Source organism: Protopterus annectens, chromosome 9.part0 (assembly GCF_019279795.1).
Source record: "Protopterus annectens isolate FY-2018-M chromosome 9.part0, PAN1.0, whole genome shotgun sequence".
In the NCBI taxonomy this organism is placed as follows: Eukaryota; Metazoa; Chordata; order Ceratodontiformes; family Protopteridae; genus Protopterus; species Protopterus annectens.
This window is the reverse complement of record NC_056743.1, coordinates 1,335,037,140-1,335,059,791: the sequence shown is the minus strand read 5'-3', so window position 1 is coordinate 1,335,059,791 and position 22,652 is coordinate 1,335,037,140. Positions and strand designations below refer to the sequence as shown.

General features: G+C 42.6%; 1 protein-coding gene across 2 annotated transcripts in view; it reads left to right on the top strand.

Moving 5' to 3' along the window:
- LOC122812057 (G protein-coupled receptor kinase 5-like) overlaps positions 1 to 22,652 on the top strand; it is a 1,528,223-nt gene that overhangs the window by 1,104,344 nt on the left and 401,227 nt on the right. For both annotated transcript variants that reach the window (XM_044084306.1, XM_044084307.1), the window contains exon 5: positions 4,326 to 4,426. In XM_044084306.1, coding sequence (XP_043940241.1) covers positions 4,326 to 4,426 — 101 coding nt within the window. The remainder of the gene's footprint in view (positions 1 to 4,325; positions 4,427 to 22,652) is intronic.

The window sequence follows — 22,652 nt, the reverse complement described above, 5'->3', positions numbered from 1 at the left end:
GGGTAGGTGGGTGGATAGAGTGCTATGCCATAATACTGCCTACTGTCATTTGTCAAGGTAGGACTGTAACCATTTAATGGAAAGAGGGTCTAATAATAGAGATTTTAGTATGTTTATGAGAATCTGGTGATTTACCATGTCAAATGCTTTAGACAGGTCGATAAATAGAGCAGAAGAAAGATTATTACGGTTGCGGTTACTGTTAATGCAATCAGTAAAGAAAAGGTGGGCAGTGGTAGTGCTGTGTGAGGGTCTGAAACCATGTCGACAGTTGGAAAGCAAGTTATTATTAATTAAGTGGTCGAGTAATTGCCTGTGGATACATTTCTCCATGTTCTTAGCTAAAGGAGAAAGTAGGGCAATGGGGCAGTAGTTTGAGAGCTCAGTGGAGTGTCCACCTTTATGGAGGGGATAATATGGGAGACTTTCCATAAGGTAGGGATGTGACCTTTGGTAATGGTTCTATTGATCAGTATGGAAATAGGCTTGGCAATAGCTTTGGCTGATAACTGTAGATATTCAGAAGGCAGTTGGTCTGCTGAGGGAGAGCATGGTTTCAGTTTATTTAAAAGGGTTAGAATAAATATATATATATATTGGTTGACAGTTAATATTATACATTGATAAAGGCCATCGAGCCAAAACCGGTGCTGGCTTGTTTTTGTTGTTCTACACAGTTAAAGCTCATATACATAACACAAGAAGGAGGTTATAATTCAAAGTGAAAAGGGACAATGATGAAGCAAGTGGGAAATTCAAGAAATAGAGAGAGAGAGATTTTGGATGCAGCTCTTTTCCAACAACCATACAGAATACTATATTCATAAAGTAGCAGAAAGTATTCTAAGAACTAAGTCAGTACAGAAAATGGAGAAAGGAGATTTTGCCAGTAGGGATGACTGCACTTAATGGTACAAAAATAGGCAAGAGGGGCTGGAATTTACTGGAGAAACCTGGCAAAGGAACTTAAGTTATTGGGAGCAAATAACTCGAGCAGGAAAGGTAACAGAGTGGTTGATGCCATGGATGCATTTGAATTGCAAGCTAGAGACTGCCTTCTCTAACAGGGCTTCATCTCTGAGTACAGGCAAAGAGAAATGGATGGGAGAATTTTAAGTGAAAGACCTGCTCTGGAAGAGTTTTTATTTGAATCTAGGATAGAAGCAGCTGTTAACAGGATAATTACTAGGGCATATAAAATATTGCATGACAACTATAAAAGTCAATCTGAGAAGCTTAGGAAAGATTGGGAAGAGAGTCTGGAAAAGCAATTTAAAAGAAAACAACAGGAAGACGTATGTATGGCTTCCAAGTATGCAACCAAGTCCAAAAGGTTTAGGATCTTTACTTGGAAGTGTTTGCTTAGGTATTTTTATACACCAAGCAGATTTCAAAGCATTTTCCCTCAGGTAGATAGCAAATGTTGGAGGTTTGATGGAGAAGAAAGGATAACTGGGAACATGTCTTTTGGGAGTGTAATGAGTTGGCAGATTTTAAAAATTCCCTACAGAGAACTCTTTCAAAAATATTGGGTGAGCAAATGGCTATAAGGAAGGAAATCATTATTTCAAGTTGTTATACATGATCTGAATTGCCTAGACATATTAAGGCCTTATTAAGTTTAATTCTGTTGGCTGCCAAACTAGAAAATCAAAACCAAAGTCTACACTAACTGTATTTGACATATTGAATATCATGAAAGAGATAAAAGAATTGGAAAATGAATCTTTAGAAAAGGGAAGGAGCAAAGCAGTTGCATAGAAGTAAATGGAAATTGTGGGGACAAATCACGAATAATAATTTTCAGGAACATGAGGAGGAGTGAGGTTTAAGAAAAGGCGGGAATTCAGCAATTTTTGTAATGTTGGACTGACGACAGTAGCATGGAAATTATATGTGATGTATATTTTATTTAAATGGAAAATGTTAAAATGTATTGTTTTCTTTTCTGTTAATGTATGTTTGCCTGTTTCTTATGTGGTAATTTAATAAAGGTGTTAAAAATAGCGTATCTCATATGTTCTCACAAGCTGCACCACAGTAACTCTGGGTTTATCATTTGTCCTATTCCAATTACAGTCAGTGCCAGTTGGCACACTTTTCAATTTGCAGTGATAATTTTGTAAGGCCCATTCACTACTCCATCTTCATTTTCACAAAGCCCAGTCAGTTTGTCCCTTCCTGTCCTTCCAACACTCCAGTCAGCCTCACTTTCTTTCTGTGAGCCTTATTCTCCAGTGCATCCAGTTGATGACTCACATTTTCTGCTTGACCACCAAATCTTTCCATCTTCTTCTTCACTTTGGCTGCCTGTTGCTTAAATGATGTCATGGCACTCAGTGTTATCAGCTCATTATTACTTGTAATCGCTTTTTTATCTGTATTTTCAACAGTTCTGAAGTATGTCACAAACCATATTTCTCCTATTCCAAACTTACTACTTTAACTTGCAGTTGGATCAGTTACTTATCATCTGTGGGACACTGCTTTGGTGGCTGCCACTCCTCTCAACTTTTGTTATTGTCTACATATATCTTTATGAATATTTTTCACTAGTTTACATTAAATAATCTTATCTGACTGTAGAAATGAAAAACCTTGAGTAAATCATAGAGTACAGAGTGAACAGTGGAGATTATGAGTATCCTTGAGTTCTGTGAGACTTCAAAGCCTTTGCCATTTTGATGGTTTACTGTTCTACTTCCTTCAGTGTTTCTGTCCTTTTATATCATATTCCCAACATTTTACACTTTTCTTGATAACCTTGCTTACCATTTGCTGTATGCAACATTTTTCACTTCATTTATCTAGTTTTTACTGGTCGATTCTATGTGTTGACAATGGTTTAAAGCAAATAGTTGGAGAAATACCACACTTTCTTTTTAGGAATAGATATAATTTGAAAAGAATGCTATGTTATCCTAGGCAAAGACTTGATGTTACAGATGTTGGGGGCACTAAACCATGTGGGCAACTATTGCCGCTATATTGACACTAGTACTACTTTTATACATTCGGACTTACATAGAGAGTTTATTACACAAAATAGTGCTGATTGTAGGACAATTCATCTAGTTTACCTAGCAGTTTGTCAAGTTTGTTCCTCTTTCTTTGTAGGAAAAACGAATCGCCCTTTCAAAGATAGGATACGTGAACATATATACCACATGAAGAAGAAATCCTTGCACAATGCTCTAGCCAAACACGTCACCCAGTTTGGAGAATTACATACATTTCTGTTTAAAGCATTGGAAGTCATCACGCCTAATAAGCGTGGGGGTGATGTTAGGAACTATACAGAATGCCAGGAGAGTAATTGGATAATTAGGCTGAGAGCAGACAGGGACTCTGGACTCAATGAAGGAGCCTCAATAAAACCTAAACTTAGGAAACGTAGGAACATCAAATAGGATATGCTTTGACATAAATAATGATTTAAACAATCATCAAGATTTATTATAAGTATCCATTTATGAGAACTATATTTATATACATCTTAGATCAAATATTTCAGTAAGCTGCATTTATCTATGTATATATTGTTTCTGTAAAGTTCTGCATTTCAATGTATTTTAATGTATTTTTATAAAGATTCATGGTTGCTTCAGGGACTAATTAGTAATTGAATGTGATAGGTTAGTAAGTGAGGCTGTAGAGTATATATATTTTGTATCTAGTAAGGTTTGTTATTTATGATCTGAAGAAGCTCGATGAGTGAAAGCGCTAATCTGATACAATTTTATTCATTGACTTTGTAATAAATCTACATTTGATATACCTGCTTCACTACTATCCTTTGATTTTGGACTACTGTTCTACTTCCTTCCGTGTTTCTGTCCTTTTATATCATATTCCCAACATTTTACACTTTTCTTGATAACCTTGCTTACCATTTGCTGTATGCAACATTTTTCACTTCATTTATCTTGATTTACTGGAAAGTTCTTGCCTTTGTAGTGGCATTCTTGATTCTGTTATTATTTCTTCTTCTGTCCATCATGACCATGTGTTTGTGGGTATTTTTGGTGGCAACTTACTGATTTTTACATCAGAATTTCTAAGATTGTTGTCCATTTCTGAATCTGTGAATATGACTGCAGCCATGTTCAGACATACCTGTTGTATGGTTGTTTCCTCTTAGATGCATTGTTTGTGATGCTGTTTGTGGTGACATGCAGTCTGATTGTGATTGGCTGTATTATTTTAGATATCACTTAATATGAACAATATCCTTGGAAACAATCAAGCCATTTTTTAGTGATGCATTTGGTTAATGCAGTGTTTATATGTCTATTTTATACTCTGTTTCTGTCTTTTTTCCATAGTCTCCAGACTTTGTGCCAGAGATTAATGATTCCCATATCACACAGTGCCCAGAAGACCTTGATAAAAGTCCATGCAAGGAGCTCTTCTCTACCTGTTTGAAGTAGGTGAATATTTACATTGTAAGACAAATACAAGTTGCTGCTCAAATGTCACTTTTTTTCTGTTTAGTGGCATTGAAATATTGTGACATTAGAAGGAAAATTTGCAAGACGACAGTGGGTGATTTCATTTATTCAGGTCAGTTTTAGTGTAATGAAGTAGTGGAAGAAACAAAAAACTGAGATGGTATAGCTGAAGAAGAGCTTGCTATACATCCTATATGAATACTTTAAATCAAGACAGACAAGTTATAATAAAATTGTTAAGGGAGATAAAAAACTAGAGAGCAGTGTCAGTCATCTTGTGTGATTTCATAGTTAAACAATGTGTACAGTTTTTTTAAAAAGTAACCACACGCAATTAGTATTTTATGCGGGAGTTACTGAGATTGTTCATGGTGTATGTAGTAACTCACTGGAACTGTTTGGCAGCAGTTCTTGGCTCTTGCATCAGTCCCTGCCAGTGTTGCAGATGTGGGAAGTTACTGCAGTGCACCAGTTCATTTTGCTCATCTCAGGCTGGAAAATTGCATTCCTGTGTTCTGTTTGTTGAAAAAAGTCGCTAGTCAACTCTGATCTTTTCTTTTTTGAAGCAGAAGTAACTTGAGGTGACGTTATCACAGAAACTAAACTTATTCCTGACCCTAGACTCACCTTACATTCAAAAGGTAGTGCCATTAAATAAGCCCTTTGGTGACGCTTTGCTGGTCTAATATTTGAAATAAGATTGACAGTGGGTACCAAGCAATGCATTGTTATTAAAGACTTGATTAAGGAGTGAAACTGTAAAAAGACAGACTTTTCAATACCCTGCACTTGCTTCCCCCCATTCGACAATGAAGACCACCTGTAACAGCTTAACAGATAGGAAGACATAGATGCATAGGTATAGATACAGTGGAAATAAAAAGTGTACACACCCCTGTTAAAATACCAAGTTTTTGTGATATAAAGAAATGAGACCACAATAAATCATTTCAGAGCTTTTCCCACCTTTAATGTGACCTGCAACCTGTAAAATTCAATTGAAAAAACAAACAAATATGTTAGGGAAAAAATATAAAAAATAAAAAACGTACAATAAACTGGTTGCTTAAGTGTGCACACCCTTAAACTAATACTTTGTTGAAGCACCTTTTGATTTAGTTACATCATTCAGTCTTCTTTGGTAGGAGTCTAGCAGCATGGCACATCTTGACTTGGCAATATTTGCCCACTCTTCCGTGAAAAAGCGCTCCAAATCTGTCAAATTGCTAGGGCATCTCTTGTGCACAGCCTCTTCAGGTCACCTCACAGATTTTCTATTGGATTTAGATCTGGGCTCTGGCTGGGCCATTCCAAAACTTTAATTTTCTTCTGGTGAAGCCATTCTTTTGCTGATTTGGATGTATGCTTCAGGTCATTGTCATATTGAAAGGTGAAATTCCTCTTCATCTTCAGCTTTCTAGCAGACGCCTGAAGGTTTTGGGCCAAAAGTGACTGGTATTTGGAACTGCTCATAATTCCCTCTGTCTTGACTAAAGCCTAAGTTCCAGCTGAAGAAAAGCAATCCCAAAGCATGATACTGCCACTACCATGCTTCACCATGGGGATGGTGTTCTTTTGGTGATGTGAGGTTGCTTTTGTGTCAAACGTACCTTTTGGAACTGTGGCCAAAAAGTTCAACCTTCGTCTCATCAGACCATAACACATTTTCCCACATGCTTTTGGGAGACTTGATGTATTGTTTTGCAAATTTTAGCCAGGCCTGGATGTTTTTCTGTGTAAGAAAAAGCTTCCATCTTGCAACCCTACCCGATAGTCCAGACATATGGCGAATACGGGAGATTGTTGTCACATGTAGTATACAACCAGCACTTGCCAGAAACTCCTGCAGCTACTTCAGTGTTGCTGTAGGTCTCTTGGCAGCCTCCCTGACCAGTTTTTATATTGTCTTTTCATCAATTTTGGAGGGACATCCAGTTCTTTGCAAAGTCACTGTTGTCCCATATTTTCTCCACTTTTTGATGACTTCACTGTGTTCCACGGTATATCCAATGCTGTGGAATTTCTTTGTACCCTCCTCCTGACTGATACTTTTCAACAATGAGATCCCTTTCATGCTTTGTAAGCTCTCTGCGAACCATGGCTTTTGTTGTTGCAGGCACCTGAGTAAATGTCAGGAAAATCCTACTAGGACAGCTGAACTTTATTTGGGGTTAATCAGTCTCTCTTTATTTGATGGCAAATGTGTACCCAAGAAGACTGAATGCTATAATTAAATCAAAAGGTGCTTCAACAAAGTATTAGTTTAAGGGTGTGCACACTTATGCAACCAGCTTATTGTACATCTTTTATTTTTTATAGTTTTCCCCTAACGGATTTATTTATTTTTTAATGGAATTGTACAGGTTATAGGTCACATTAAAGGTGGGAAGCATTTTGAAATGATTTATTGTGGCCTCATTTTTCAAGGAGACCTGGTGGTGGAATGAGGAAGTACAGGAGAGTATACAGAGGAAGAGACTGGTGAAGAAGAAGTGGGATTGTCAGAGAGATGAAGAAAGTAGACAGGAGTATAAGAAGATGGAGGAGCATGGCAAAGGCTAAGGATAAGGCATATGGAGAGTTGTATGAAAGGTTGGACACTAAAGAGGGACAAAAGGACCTGTACCGATTGTCTAGACAGAGGGACTGAGCTAGGAAAGATGTGCAGCAGGTAAGTCTGATAAAGGATAGTGAGGGAAACGTACTCACAAGCGAAGAGAGTGTGTTGAGCAGATGGAAAGAGTACTTTGAGGGGCTGATGAATGAAGAGAATGAGAGAGAGAGAAGGTTGGATGATTTGGGGATAGTGAATCAGGAAATGCAATGGATTAGCAAGGAGGAAGTAAGGACAGCTATGAAGAGGATGAAGAATGGAAAGGCTGTCGGTCCAGATGACATACCAGTGGAAGAATGGAGGTGCTTAGGAGAAATGGCAGTGGAGTTTTTAATCTTGGAAAGTCAGAAGATGCCCGAGGAGTACAAAAAGTGTTTTGGTACCTATTTTTAAGAATAAGGGTGATGTGCAGAGTTGTAGTAACTACAGAGGGATAAAAATGATCAGTCACAACTTGAAATTATGGGGAAAGAGTAGTGGAAGCTAGGTTAAGAAGGGAGGAGATGATTAGTCATCAACAGTATGGTTTCATGCCAGGAAAGAGCACTACACATGCGCTGTTTGCTCTGAGAGTAGTGCTGGAGAATATAGAGAAGGTCAGAAGGAGTTGCATTGTGTCTTTGTGGACTTGGAGAAAGCATATTATAGGGTGCCTATAGAGGAGTTATGGTATTGTATGAGGAAGTCAGGAGTGGCAGAGAAGTATGTAAGTGTGGTACAGGATATGTACAAGGGTAGTGTGACAGTGGTGAAGTCTGCAGTTGGAGTGACGGATGCGTTTAAGGTGGGGGTGGGATTTCATCAAGGATCAGTTCTGAGCCCTTTCTTATTTGCAATGGTGATGGACAGGTTGACAGACGAGATCAGACAGGAAGCCCCATGGACTATGATGTTTGCAGATGACATTGTGATCTATATTGAGAGTAGGGACCAGGTTGAGGAGACCCTGGAGAGGTGAAGATATGCTCTAGAGAGGAGAGGAATGAAGGTCAGCAGGACTAAGACAGAATATGTGTGTGAATGAGATGGAGGATAGAGGAATGGTGAGGATGCAGAGTGTAGAGTTGATGAAGGTGGATGAGTTTAAGTACTTGGGATCACCAGTTCAGAGTAATGGTGAGTGTGGAAGAGAGGTGAAGAAGAGAGTACAGGCAGGGTGGAGTGGGTGGAGAAGAGTGTCAGGAGTTATTTGTAACAGACGGGTACCAGTAAGAATGAAAGGGAAGGTCTACAAGAGGGTAGTGAGACCAGCTATGCTATATGGGTTGGAGACGGTGGCATTGACAAAAAGGCAGGAGTCAGAGCTGGAAGTGGCAGAGTTAAAGATGTTAAGATATGCACTGGGTGTGACAAAGATGGACAGGATTAGGAATCAGTATATTAGAGGGTCATCTCCGGTTGGACGGTTTGGAGACAGTCAGAGAGGCGAGATTGCGTTGGTTTGGACATGTGCTGAGGAGGGATGCTGGGTAAGTTGAGAAAAGGATGCTAAGGATGGAGCTGCCAGGTAAGAGGAAAAGAGGAAGGCCTAAGATAAGGTTTATGGATGTGGTGAGAGAGGACATGCAGGTGGTTGGTGTGATAAGAGCAAGATGCAGAGGACAGGAAGAAATGGAAACAGATGATGATCATCATGTTTCACTGTTGCAGTCATTACTCTTGGGGTTATCCTGCTGGCAGGCTACCCTCAGTTGGCCAGAAATCCAAAGTCTAGGTCCGGCGTCGGTTGATGTCGCCTCTTCCCTGACATCAGTGCGCCAGGGGTATAAAAGATGCAGCCGACGCCATTTTCTCCAGTCTTTCTTGACGCACAGTGCCCGAAGCAAAAGCAGTTCGCAAGTGCCGGTCGGCCGACTCCTGAGATTTTCAAATCCAAATTTCAGAACCGAAATTTTCATTAAAGCTAAGTACCCTGTTGGGGAAACTTTTTTCTTGCTCCAGACTAAAGCAGCTCTAAAGACAAAGAAACACGTACAGCATTCTCCAACTCAAACTACCATGCCTAAAAAACAGATGCTCAAAATGGCTGAAGACCTAATTACTTTGATCAGGGGCTCCCATCCCCCTCATGATAAGAGGCCTAGGCAAGACACAGAGTATGATTCTTCTGATCAGGTTTCTATTTCCTCTGATTCCTGTTCTGAACAGGATTACTCCATGCTTCCCTATGAGGATTCTGATGCTGAAGAATCCATTCCTTCAGCCTCTCCTCCTGAGGATTATTTCTTTGGGGAAACCCTGCATACCATGAGGGAGCATTTCCACTGGGAGAGCCAAGATTATTCTGAATCTAAGAAAAGGCTCAGAGACTTTCTGCTACTTCCTCAGCACAAACCCCTTGCTATTCCACCTGTTTTAGACATTGTAGATGATGTATTTTCAGAGTCCGGCCTGTCCCCTGACTCTTTACCCCTGCACCTGCTAAGCCAGACAGATACTACAGGTTTCCGGATTCTCGTAAATTCCTATGCAAAAACCCCACTGCTGACCCAGAAACTATATCTCAGGGTCCCAAAGGGGTTAAAGCTTCCACTGCAAAAAACCCTGTCCCCTCTGATAGGGATTCTAGGGCTCTAGACAGATGGGGGAAAAAAGTATATACTTCTGCTACCTTGGCTGTAAGGGCTTTAAATTGTCAGTTTCATATGCTTAAATATCAACAATATTTAATGTCACTGCTTAAACAGAAATTGTTGACAAATACTGAATGTTCGGAGAACAAGGAATTGCAGGATTTACTGCATGCAGCTGAACAAGTGGGAAAGCATACTTTGCAATGTGGTTATGATTCACTGGAGGCCTCATGCAGGGCCGCTGTCACAGGTTCTGTTATTAGAAGGCATGCTTGGTTAAAGGAACAGAATCTGCCTGATCATGTTAAAGCAAAGTTATTAGATGCACCATTGCAGCATGATACTTTGTTTGGTACTAAAGCAGAAGAGGTTTTGAAAAAATGGAGGATAAAGCAAAATCCATGCAGACAGTCAAGGATTTCTTACAGGTACAGCCACCCAGGTTTAGCAGGAACTGGCCTTCAAAAAATTGGTCCTTTCCAGTGTCAGACAGACCACAAAGAGGCAGATACAGGCATCCCAGAGGCAGATCTCAGCCCCAAGGATCATACAGGCCTAAACAATGGGGTGCTCCTACCTCCAAAAGCAGAGAAGACAAATCACAACCTTACAGGAAACAGTCCTAATGACTTTCCTCTACCAGATCCAAGCACTTTTCTTTTGGCAGCCCCCTTAGGGGGAAAACTAGCACTTTTTTCATCAAATTGGCAAATGATTACCCAAGACAAATGGGTCCTGAACATAGTGTCCCAAGGCTACAGGTTCCATTTTCACACTCTACCAAGGTCAAAAGGTATGCCAGACCTGCTACACAATCAATGGGCAGAGGCACAAAAATTAATTACAGCCCTCATGGACATGAGGGCCATTCAGCAAGTACCACAACAAGAGCAGGGGCAAGGATTTTACTCCAGACCTTTCCTAGTACCCAGGAAGGACAGAACCTGGAGGCCAATACTGGACCTGTCTATACTAAATACGTTTCTGGAAGTTCCAAAATTCAAGATGTTGACTCTACAGCAGCTACTGCCCATGCTGGGCAAGAAGGCTTGGCTCGTAACTTTGGATCTAAAAGAGGCATACCTGCATGCCCCAATCAGACAGTCTTGCAGAAGATACCTCAGATTCATAGCTGGCTCAATGCATTACCAATTCTCTGCACTGCCCTTTGGCTTATCTACTGCGCCCAGGGTCTTCACAAAATGCCTGGCACCAGTAATTGCATTTTGCAGACAGAGGAATTCAAATATGTCACTACTTGGACGACTGCCTAATTCAAGCAGAGAACAAAGACATTCTTCTAAAGCATCTGGCATTTGTAAAAAGATTACTAACTGGCCTAGGGTACACAGTAAACGAAAAGAAATCAAAGCTAGTGCCCTCCCAAGAGGTAATATTCCTGGGTGCAAGCTTAAATACAACTGCCCAGATGGCTTATCTCACCCCAGATAAGCAAAAGCAACTGACTTCTTACTTCTTACTTCAAGAAATTGGCAACAAAAAACCACTTATCTGCACAGAAAATCCTGCAGGCCCTGGGTTTCATGACATCCTGCATTCTACTAATTCCATATGCCAGACTGCATATGAGGAAACTACAATGGTATCTAAAAAGTGTTTGGACTCAGCATTGCCACAGCCTGGAGACAATAATTGCACTCATTCCCTGCCTGCAACAGGAGTTTCGATGGTGGGCGGAAGCCTGTCACCACAACAAGGGTCTGCCATTCAGTTTACCCACAGCCAGACACTGACAACGGATGCATCAGATTATGCCTGGGGGGACCATATGGCAGGAAAATGTATTCAGGGCACATGGCCTGCAAACCAGATGCATCTTTACATCAATCAAAAAGAGATGCTAGCTGTTCAAAATGCCCTGACAGCTTTCAAGGACCTGCTTCATCCAGGACAACTACTGATAAAGACAGACAATACTACTGTCATGTGGTACATAAACAAGCAGGGAGGTACACATTCCTACCCTCTCTGCAGACAAGCAATGACCTTATGGAACACAGCATTGGCTTTTCAAATTCACTTGCAAGCACAATTCCTGCCAGGAAAAGCAAATACTCTGGCAGACAAACTAAGCTGAAACCTCATGGATCCCCATGAATGGAAACTGGATCCACAAGTCTTCAGCTTGATAATAAGGAAATGGGGATGCCCAGACATAGATCTATTTGCCTCCCCTCACAACTGCCAATTGCAGAGATTTTGCACAAGGATTTATCACAAGCAAGCATGGAAAGTGGATGCCCTATCCTTCAGCTGGAAAAATCTAACAGTATATGCCTTTCCTCCACTGCCTCTCCTTCCCAGGGTACTCCTAAAGGTCAGACAAGAGAAGCCAAAAATGATACTGATTGCACCAGATTGGCCACACCAGCACTGGTACCCAGTCCTAAAGAGCATGTCTCAAGGTCCAGCATGGATATTGCCTCAAACTTCTCACTTGCTGACCCAACAAAACAAACAGATTCTGCACAGCCAACTCAGGACCTTAAATCTGGCAGCATGGCGTTTAATGTAACCATTCAGAACACTCCTCTTTCAAAAGCTGTTATGGATGTAATCTTAGAGGCCAGGAGGCCCAGTACCAGAAAGTCTTATGCAGAAAAATGGAAGAGATTCTGTGCTTGGAACCAGGAACAAGGCATTGACACGTGTGCACCAAATATCCCTCAGATTTTACAATACCTAACTGAGATGCTGAACAAAGGCCTTTCTTTCTCATCAATTAAGATTCATGTCTCTGCCATTTCAGCCCATTACAATATGGCACCACCTATCTTTTCTCATCCTTTAATAGGGCAGTACCTCAGAGTTGCCAAAAACATTAGGCCTCCAAGGAGAGCACCAATTCCGGCCTGGGACCTAAATTATGTTTTGGAAAAACTCACACTGCCTCCTTTCGAGCCAGCTTCAACAGCAGATATAAAATTTTTATCCTGGAAAATAGCTCTACTCCTAGCAATAACCTCTGCAAGGCGAATCTCGGAGTTACAAGCACTCATGGCTGTGGAACCTTTTATCATTTTTCATCCAGACAGGGTTTCTCTGAGGACAAACCCTACATTCATGCCTAAGGTGGTATCCAGTGTGGCCCTCAATCAAACCATTCACTTGCCTACCTTTTTCCCAAATCCACAGAACAAGGGTGAGAAAATTCTTCATTATTTGGACATACACAGGCAGTTACATTTCTACTTGGACAGAAAGACTGAGCAACTTTTAGTGTCATATGCTGCAGGATCACAAGGAAAGGCTATCTCAAAACAGACTATTTATAAATGGATAGGCCATTGCATCCATTTCTGCTATTTTCAACATGGCAAATCAGTGCCTAAGGGCATTAGGCCTCATTTCCACCAGAGCAGCAGCCACTTCATCAGCCTTCCTCAGAGGAGTGCCAACCAAAGATTTCTTAGAGGCTGCAACTTGGAGTTCAGTGCACACTTTCACAAAGCACTACCACTTACCTCTTTACTCTAAGTCCAGAGCAGGCTTTGCCACTGCAGTTCTGCAGGGCCTCATAGCCTCTCCTAATCCTGTTTAGCTCAGCCACCCATCCTCAGCTTTGGGATTCAACCCAAGAGTAATGACTGCAACAGTGAAACATGATAAACATAGTATAGTTGTGTACCTACCATAAGTGTAGATGTTCGAGTGTATTCACTGTTGCAGTCCAGGTTACCCACCCACCATCCCCTTCTTCTTTGCTGGGACTTATCTGCACTTCTCTATCCTATACAACCTATTTATTGTATTTGCTTGTAGATGAAGGAAATGTTATTTTTGTGCATGCATTTTTATTGGACTATTTTTTCAGCCTACCAGTTTGGGGGCACCTCACATTTGGGGCAAGAAAAACTGAAGAAAATGGCATCGGTTGCATCTTTTATATCCCTGGCGCACTGACGTCAGGGAAGAGGTGACAGCAACTGACGCCGGACCTAGACTTTGGAATTCTGGCAGACTGAGGGTAGCCTGCCAGCAGGATAACCCAAGAGTAATGACTGCAACAGTGAAACACGATGAACATCTACATTTATGGTAGGTACACAACTGTACTATCTGCTGTGGTGACCCCTAATGGGAACAGCCGAAATAAAAAGAAGATATATGGATGCATATGTTCTTTGTGTTTCACTGTTGCAGTCATCACAGCAGGGTTATCTGCCTGCAGGTTGCCCTCAGTTGGCCCGAATACCAGAGTCTTGGGATTTCTACATCGGATGCTGTCGCTTCATCCATGATGTCAGGTCGTCAGGGGTATAAAACAGGCAGCCAACGCCATTACACCAGTCTTTCATGCCGAGAAGGAGCCAGAAGCAGAAGCAGTTCGCAAGTGCCGGTCAGCCGCCACCTGAAATTTTCGTTTTCCGAGTTTCAAACCTGAAGTCTTCTAAAGCTAAGTACCCCATTGGGGATTCTTTTTTCTTGCTCTAAATGATGTCAGGAAAAGTTAACAATTGTCTTGCCTGTGGAAAGCAAATACCTCACAGAGATTTTCATTCTTATTGCGTCACCTGTTTAGGCCCAGACCACAACTTCCCTCGCTGTCGGTTTTGTGCCTTGTTTAATGCCCAAACCATTCGTCGTTGGGCTATTTTTGTCGTTAAATTCTTTCGCTCTTGTTCTCCGTATTCCAAAATGGCTTCTGTAAGCCATCTGACTACCGATTTTACAATAAAGTGCAAAGATAAAGACAGAGACTGGCCGCATAGGTCAATAACTGCCGACGACGCTTGCGTTAAGCTAGTCACCAGTCCGCCGGTACTCAGTGAGGCACCTTTGCAGCCCCTGATGCCCACTTCTACAGATTTGCAGGCCTCTGCTGGGACTCATTCAGAGTCCGGTATGCCACAAGGTGCTTCTTCGACTATGGAACCTGCGGATGTCTCTACCTTGGATGGGTCCGAAGCTGCTATGCAGGCACCGGCTTCTGAGGTTGTATTCCGACCTACTGATATTCGCATTAAACCGACTTCTTTTTTAGCTAAAACTACCATGTTTCTCAGGCCCAGAGTACGCACTACACCTAGAAAACTGACGACCAATGCGCATGCTTAAGCTCCCATGCCTCAAAAACAAATGCTTAGAATGTCTGAGGACCTTATCACCCTAATTAGGGGAAGCCAGCCTTCCCCTGCTAAGAGACCAAGAATTGAGTTTCTTTCTGATTCTACAGACCAGGAGTCCAATGACTCTGGCCCTTCTGATTACCAGGACATACCCTTATCTACCTTTGAGGATTCAGATGCAGAGGGATCCATTCCCTCTGCCTCCCCTCCAGAGGATTTTTCTTTTGGTGAAACCTTGAATATTTTAAGAGAACATTTCTGCTGGAAATGTCAGGATTATCCTCAGTCCAAAAAGAGACTCAGAGAATTTTTAGAGTTGCCTCAGCACAGGTCCCTAGCTATACCCCATGTTCTGGATGTTGTAGATGATATCTTTATGGAATCCAGTCTTACTCCAGATGCTTTACCACCGGCCCCTAGAAAACCTGACCAATACTACAGAGTACCTGATTCTCACAAATTTCTCTTTAAGAATCCTACTGCGGATCCAGAGAACATTTCCCAGGTGCCTAAAGGTATTAAGGCTACTACAGGCAAAAACGCTAATCCTTTAGTCAGAGATTTCAGAGCTTTAGACAGATGGGGTAAGAACGTATATACCTCTGCAACTCTTGCCATCAGGGCATTGAATTGCCAGTTTCATATGTTGAAGTACCAGCAACATAGTATGGAACAAATTAAACAAAAAATGGTGTTACTTCCAGATTGTGCAGAAAATAAAGATTTACAAGAGTTAATGCGTTCTGCAAACCAAGTTAGTAAGCATACTTTGCAGTGTGGCTTTGATGCCCTAGAAGCATCTTGCAGGGCTGCAGTCACTGGATCTGTACTGAGAAGGCATGCTTGGCTGAAGGAACAAACCTTGCCAGACCATGTCAAATCAAAATTACTAGACGCTCCTTTAAATCAGGACCGTTTGTTTGGCACCAAAGCAGAAGAGCTTCTTAAAAAGATGGAAGAAAACGCTAAATCTATGCAACTGTTAAAGAATTCTTACAAGTGCAGCCACCTAGACTTAGTAGGCATTGGCCTACAAAAAAATGGTCCTTCCCAGCCCCTTCCAGGCCTTCACAGTCCAAACCCAGGGGAACCAGACCACCAAGACTACAGTCTCAGGGTATGCAGTGTTCTAATCAATGGAATGCTCCCACCTCAAAAACAGGGCGTGGCAGGCCCCCCCCTTATGGTAAAAGTCCACAATGACTTGTCAGTTATCCTTCCCAGCCCTGCCCATCTCCTTGCGCCCCTAGAAGGAAAACTTGCCTTCATTCCAAAAACTGGATGTCATTACTCAGGACCGATGGGTTCTAAACATTTTTTCCCAGGGGTACAGATTCTACTTCCATTCCCTGCCAACCCCAAGTGGGTTTCCAGACCTTCCTCCATACCAGTGGGCAGAGGCTCAAAAGCAAGTACTTTCCCTGCTCAATATCAGGGCCATTCAACCTGTTCCATTACAACAAAGAGGACAAGGTTTCTACTCCAGACTGTTCCTGGTGCCCAGAAAAGAGGGCTCTTGGCACCCAATCCTGGATCTATCAATTCTCAACACCTTTCTGTTGGTCCCAAAATTCAAAATGCTAACCCTGCAGCAGCTTCTCCTTATGCTAGCCAAGGATGCCTGGCTAGACACTCTAGACTTAAAAGAAGCCTATCTGCACATCCTCATAAGGGAGTCTTGCAAGAGATGTCTCCACTTCAGGGCAGGCTCTATGCACTATCAGTTCTCTGCACTTCCCTTTGGCTTATCTACTGCACCCAGAGAATTCACAAAGTGCCTGGCTCCAGCCATTGCATACCGCAGACAGAGAAATATCCAAATTTTCCCATACTTAGACAATTGCCTGATTCAGGCAGACAGTCAGGAATTACTACTTCAACACCTGGCATTTGTAAAAAGACTCCTATCTTCATTGGGGTACACCATCAATGAAAAGAAATCACAACTGGTGTCCAGTCAAAAAATTGTATTCCTGGGATCAAGCTTAAACATAACTTCCCAGATGGCCTTTCTCACTCCAGAAAAACAGATCTGTTTGAACAACTACTTCAAACACATGGCCACCAAAACTCAGCTATCTGCAAGGAAAATACTGCAAGCCCTAGGGTTCATGGCCTCATGCATTCTGCTAATTCCATATGCAAGACTGCATACGAGGAAACTTCAATGGTACTTAAAAAGTCTTTGGTGCCAACATTCTCAGGATCTGGAAACAGTCATTCCAATCATTCCTTATCTAAGGGTAGAGCTCCTTTGGTGGGCAGAAGCATGCACCCACAACAAGGGACTGCCTTTCACTCAACCCCTCACCGCCCAAACCCTGACTACAGATGCATCAGACTATGCATGGGGGGCTCACATGCCAGGCAAATGCATTTAAGGAAAGTGGACCCCAGGACAAATTCTCCTGCACATCAATGAGTTGCCTCAGCACAGGTCCCTAGCTATACCCCATGTTCTGGATGTTGTAGATGATATCTTTATGGAATCCAGTCTTACTCCAGATGCTTTACCACCGGCCCCTAGAAAACCTGACCAATACTACAGAGTACCTGATTCTCACAAATTTCTCTTTAAGAATCCTACTGCGGATCCAGAGAACATTTCCCAGGTGCCTAAAGGTATTAAGGCTACTACAGGCAAAAACGCTAATCCTTTAGTCAGAGATTTCAGAGCTTTAGACAGATGGGGTAAGAACGTATATACCTCTGCAACTCTTGCCATCAGGGCATTGAATTGCCAGTTTCATATGTTTAAGTACCAGCAACATAGGAACAAATTAAAAAATGGTGTTGCTTCCTGATTGTGCAGAAAATAAATACTTACAAGAGTTAATGCATTCTGCAAACCAAATTAATAAGCATACCTTGCAGTGTGGCTTGCCCTAGAAGCATCTTGCAGGGCTGCAGTCACTGGATCTGTACTGAGAAGCATGCTTGGCTGAAGGAACAAACCTTGCCAGACCATGTCAAATCAAAATTACTAGACGCTCCTTTAAATCAGGACCGTTTGTTTGGCACCAAAGCAGAAGAGCTTCTTAAAAAGATGGAAGAAAACGCTAAATCTATGCAACTGTTAAAGAATTCTTACAAGTGCAGCCACCTAGACTTAGTAGGCATTGGCCTACAAAAAAATGGTCCTTCCCAGCCCCTTCCAGGCCTTCACAGTCCAAACCCAGGGGAACCAGACCACCAAGACTACAGTCTCAGGGTATGCAGTGTTCTAATCAATGGAATGCTCCCACCTCAAAAACAGGGAGTGGCAAGCCACCCCCTTATGGTAAAAGTCCACAATGACTTGTCAGTTATCCTTCCCAGCCCTGCCCATCTCCTTGCGCCCCTAGAAGGAAAACTTGCCTTCATTCCAAAAACTGGATGTCATTACTCAGGACCGATGGGTTCTAAACATTTTTTCCCAGGGGTACAGATTCTACTTCCATTCCCTGCCAACCCCAAGTGGGTTTCCAGACCTTCCTCCATACCAGTGGGCAGAGGCTCAAAAGCAAGTACTTTCCCTGCTCAATATCAGGGCCATTCAACCTGTTCCATTACAACAAAGAGGACAAGGTTTCTACTCCAGACTGTTCCTGGTGCCCAGAAAAGAGGGCTCTTGGCACCCAATCCTGGATCTATCAATTCTCAACACCTTTCTGGTGGTCCCAAAATTCAAAATGCTAACCCTGCAGCAGCTTCTCCTTATGCTAGCCAAGGATGCCTGGCTAGACACCCTAGACTTAAAAGAAGCCTATCTGCACATCCTCATAAGGGAGTCTTGCAAGAGATGTCTCCACTTCAGGGCAGGCTCTATGCACTATCAGTTCTCTGCACTTGCCTTTGGCTTATCTACTGCACCCAGAGAATTCACAAAGTGCCTGGCTCCAGCCATTGCATACCACAGACAGAGAAATATCCAAATTTTCCCATACTTAGACAATTGCCTGATTCAGGCAGACAGTCAGGAATTACTACTTCAACACCTGGCATTTGTAAAAAGACTCCTATCTTCATTGGGGTACACCATCAATGAAAAGAAATCACAACTGGTGTCCAGTCAAAAAATTGTATTCCTGGGATCAAGCTTAAACATAACTTCCCAGATGGCCTTTCTCACTCCAGAAAAACAGATCTGTTTGAACAACTACTTCAAACACATGGCCACCAAAACTCAGCTATCTGCAAGGAAAATACTGCAAGCCCTAGGGTTCATGGCCTCATGCATTCTGCTAATTCCATATGCAAGACTGCATACGAGGAAACTTCAATGGTACTTAAAAAGTCTTTGGTGCCAACATTCTCAGGATCTGGAAACAGTCATTCCAATCATTCCTTATCTAAGGGTAGAGCTCCTTTGGTGGGCAGAAGCATGCACCCACAACAAGGGACTGCCTTTCACTCAACCCCTCACCGCCCAAACCCTGACTACAGATGCATCAGACTATGCATGGGGGGCTCACATGCCAGGCAAATGCATTTAGGGAAAGTGGACCCCAGGACAAATTCTCCTGCACATCAATGAAAAAGAGATGTTAGCTGTACAATATGCTCTGACAGCCTTCAAATACCTAATCCTTCCAGGACAGCTGCTGATAAAAACAGACAACACCACAGTTATGTGGTACATAAACAAACAGGGGGTTACCCATTCTTACCCACTCTGCAGGTTAGCCATGGCCCTGTGGAACACAGCCTTGAGCAACCAAGTGCATCTGCAAGCTCAGTTCCTTCCAGGCAAACATAATTCACTGGCAGACGACTTAAGCAGAAATCTCCTGGACCCACACAAGTGGAAATTGGAGCCCAACACCTTCAACCTTCTAATCCAGAGGTGGGGGCACCGGAGCTGGACCTCTTTACCTCCCCCTAGAACCACCAGTTGAGCAAATTTTGCACCAGGAACCCTCACAGCAGGGCCTGGAAGGTGGATGCCTTATCCCTCAAATGGGAAAACCTCTCAATTTATGCCTTTCCCCCTCTGCCCGTCCTCTCAAAGGTACTATTCAAGATCAGACAGGACAGCTCAGAGGCAATTCTTATTGCCTCAGATTGGCCACGCCAGCCGGTACCCACTCTTACGCAGTCTGAAAACAGTGCCACTCTGGCACCTTCATCAGACTCCTTCTCTGCTGTCTCAGCAGGAGGGACAGATTTTGCATCCACAGCTGCAAACCCTAAACCTTGCAGCCTGGCTTATCCCCTGAATACTCCACCAGCAACCCTCAGCAGGTGTTGGACGTCATTCTTGAGGCCAGTAGGCCTAGTACTAGAAAATCCTATGCTGAAAAGTGGAAAAGAGTCATTCTCAAGGAAAGGACACAGCTGTGCCCTCCTTACCTCAAATCCTTGATTACCTAGCAGAGCTACTCCACAGAGGCCTATCCTTCTCCTCCATTAAGATTCATGCCTCTGCCATCTCAGCTCATTATAATACTGAGCCACCTCTATTCTCTCACCCTCTCATCAAACAGTTTCTGTGCTTCAAAAAGCATTAATGTTTGGTTCTGTGTGTTTGTTAGCTCGTTTTTTTTTGGATCGAATAAAGCCTTCAAGCTGACCTTTGCGTCCGTTTTGGTATTTTATGCACTTTCGTGGATTTCTTGGTCATTTTTGTGCTTTTCCACATTTTTTTTTGGTTTATAGTTTCTGAGAGGGGCTAACAACTTAAGGCCCCCCCTAGGAGAGCACCCATCCCTGCCTGAGACCTTAACTTTGTACTGGAAAAGCTCACGATCTCCCCTTTTGAACCTGCAGCTTCAGCCTTTCTTGGAAAACAGCCTTGCTTTTAGCCATAACCTCAGCTAGAAGAGTGTCTGAGTTACAGGCACTAATGGCTGTGGAACCCTTCATTATTTTCCATGCTGACAGGGTTTCCCTAAGGACTAACCCATCCTTTATGCCTAAGGTGGTCTCCAGTGTGACTCTAAACCAAGCCATCCATTTGCCAACCTTCTTCCCTAATCCTCAAAATAAAGGGGAGAGGATTCTGCACTCCTTGGACGTGCACAGGCAGCTCAGGTTCTACCTTGACAGGACTAAACCTTTCAGAAAATCTGACCAACTATTAGTCAGCTTAGCTACAGGGGCAGAGGGCAAGGCCATTTCAAAGCAAACCATTTCCAAATGGATAGCACACTGCATCCATTTCTGCTACAAGCACCATGGAAAGCCTACCCCATAGGGGATCGGAACACATTCCACTAGGGCTACATCTACCTCTACAGCATTTCTCAGGGGAATCCCTACCAAGGACATTCTGGAAGCTGCAACCTGGAGTTCTGTACACACCTTCACCAAGCATTACCACTTACCTATTTTTTCTAAATCCAGAGTTGGATTTGCTACAGCAGTCTTACAAGGCCTGCTAGCCAGCCCTAACTCCTATTGAATGCCTCCACCCTTCTTCAGCTTTGGGACTCAACCCATGTGTGATGACTGCAACAGTGAAACACGAAGAACATAGTACAGTTGTGTACACTTACCATAAATGTAGATGTTTGAGTGTATTCACTGTTGCAGTCCTGGTTTCCCTCCCTCTAGCCCCCTGTTTTTCTCTTATCATTTCTACCTATCCTCTGTATGGCCATTTTTTATGGCAGTGGTATTCACTTTTTACTGGTAGTGTTCCACACCATATACTAGCTTCCTATTTGGGGGGCTCCTGACATCTGGGGCAAGAAAAACTGATGTAATGGCATTGCTGCCTGTTTTATACCCCTGACGACCTGACGTCATGGAAGAAGCGACAGCATCCGACGCAGAAATCCCAAGACTCTGGTATTCGGGTCAACTGAGGGCTATCTGCAGGGAGATAACCCTGGTGTGACGACTGCAACAGTGAATACACTCGAACATCTACATTTATGGTAAGTGTACACAACTGTACTATTCCTGGTCTGTTTTGTGATGTATGATGTATTATTTTATGAATTAACAGACTGAGTTCTTTATATTATTTTAAGGGCAATTTTTGCTTATGTTGTTAGTAAAGATGAGTTTTTAACTTTCTTTTTGAGTGATGTGGTACCTGTTTGGTGCCACTCTTCCCATTTCTCCTGGGCAGGTTGGCACAGACCATCCTCTGTAAGTAAGGAGGAAGACTAAAACTCATGTGGGGTGAGGGTCTCTTTAGTGATGAGTCAAGAGATCACTGAGAACTTTAAGAAGATGGCAGAGTGCATATACCCCCACTCACTGCTTCCATAGTTGTTCAAATCTTTAAAAAGAAAATGATGTGTCCATTCATCTATCTGTAGAGGTATCCTAAAAGATAGTGCCTACTTTTATCAAACATTTGCCTTGCTGAATCCACTAAGACCTCCTTGATAAAGGCTGCAGCCCCTCTGTTGTCCTTATTGTGGTGAAACTCTGTTAGGCTCCCCAGTAAAAGAAAGATGTTCTTCGTGTTTCACTGTTGCAGTCATTACATTTGGGTTATCTGCTTGCAGTAACCCTCAGTTGGCCTGATTAACAAAGTCTTAGGTCCTACGTCGGCTGCTGTCTCTTCTTCCATGATGTCAGGTCATCAGGGGTATAAAACATGCAGCCGACGTCATTACATCAGTCTTTCTTGCCGTGCGGTGCCCGAAGCAAAAGCAGTTCGCAAGTGCCAGTCGGCCGACTCCTGAGATTTTCGAAGTCGAATTTCAGATCCGAAGTCTTCAACAAAGCTAAGTACCCCATTGGGGAAACTTTTTCTTGCTCTAAACTGATGTCAGTGCAAGTAAATAACTGCATTTCTTATGGAAAGCAAATACCTCATAAAGATTTTCATTCGTACTGTATTCCTTGCCTAGGCCCTGGCCACGACGTACCTCGCTGTCGGTTTTGTGCCTTATTTAAACCACAAACTATTCGTCATTGGTATATTTGCGCTTCTAAATATTTTGGTGCTCGGTTCAATTATCCTAATATGTCTTCGGAAAGCCAT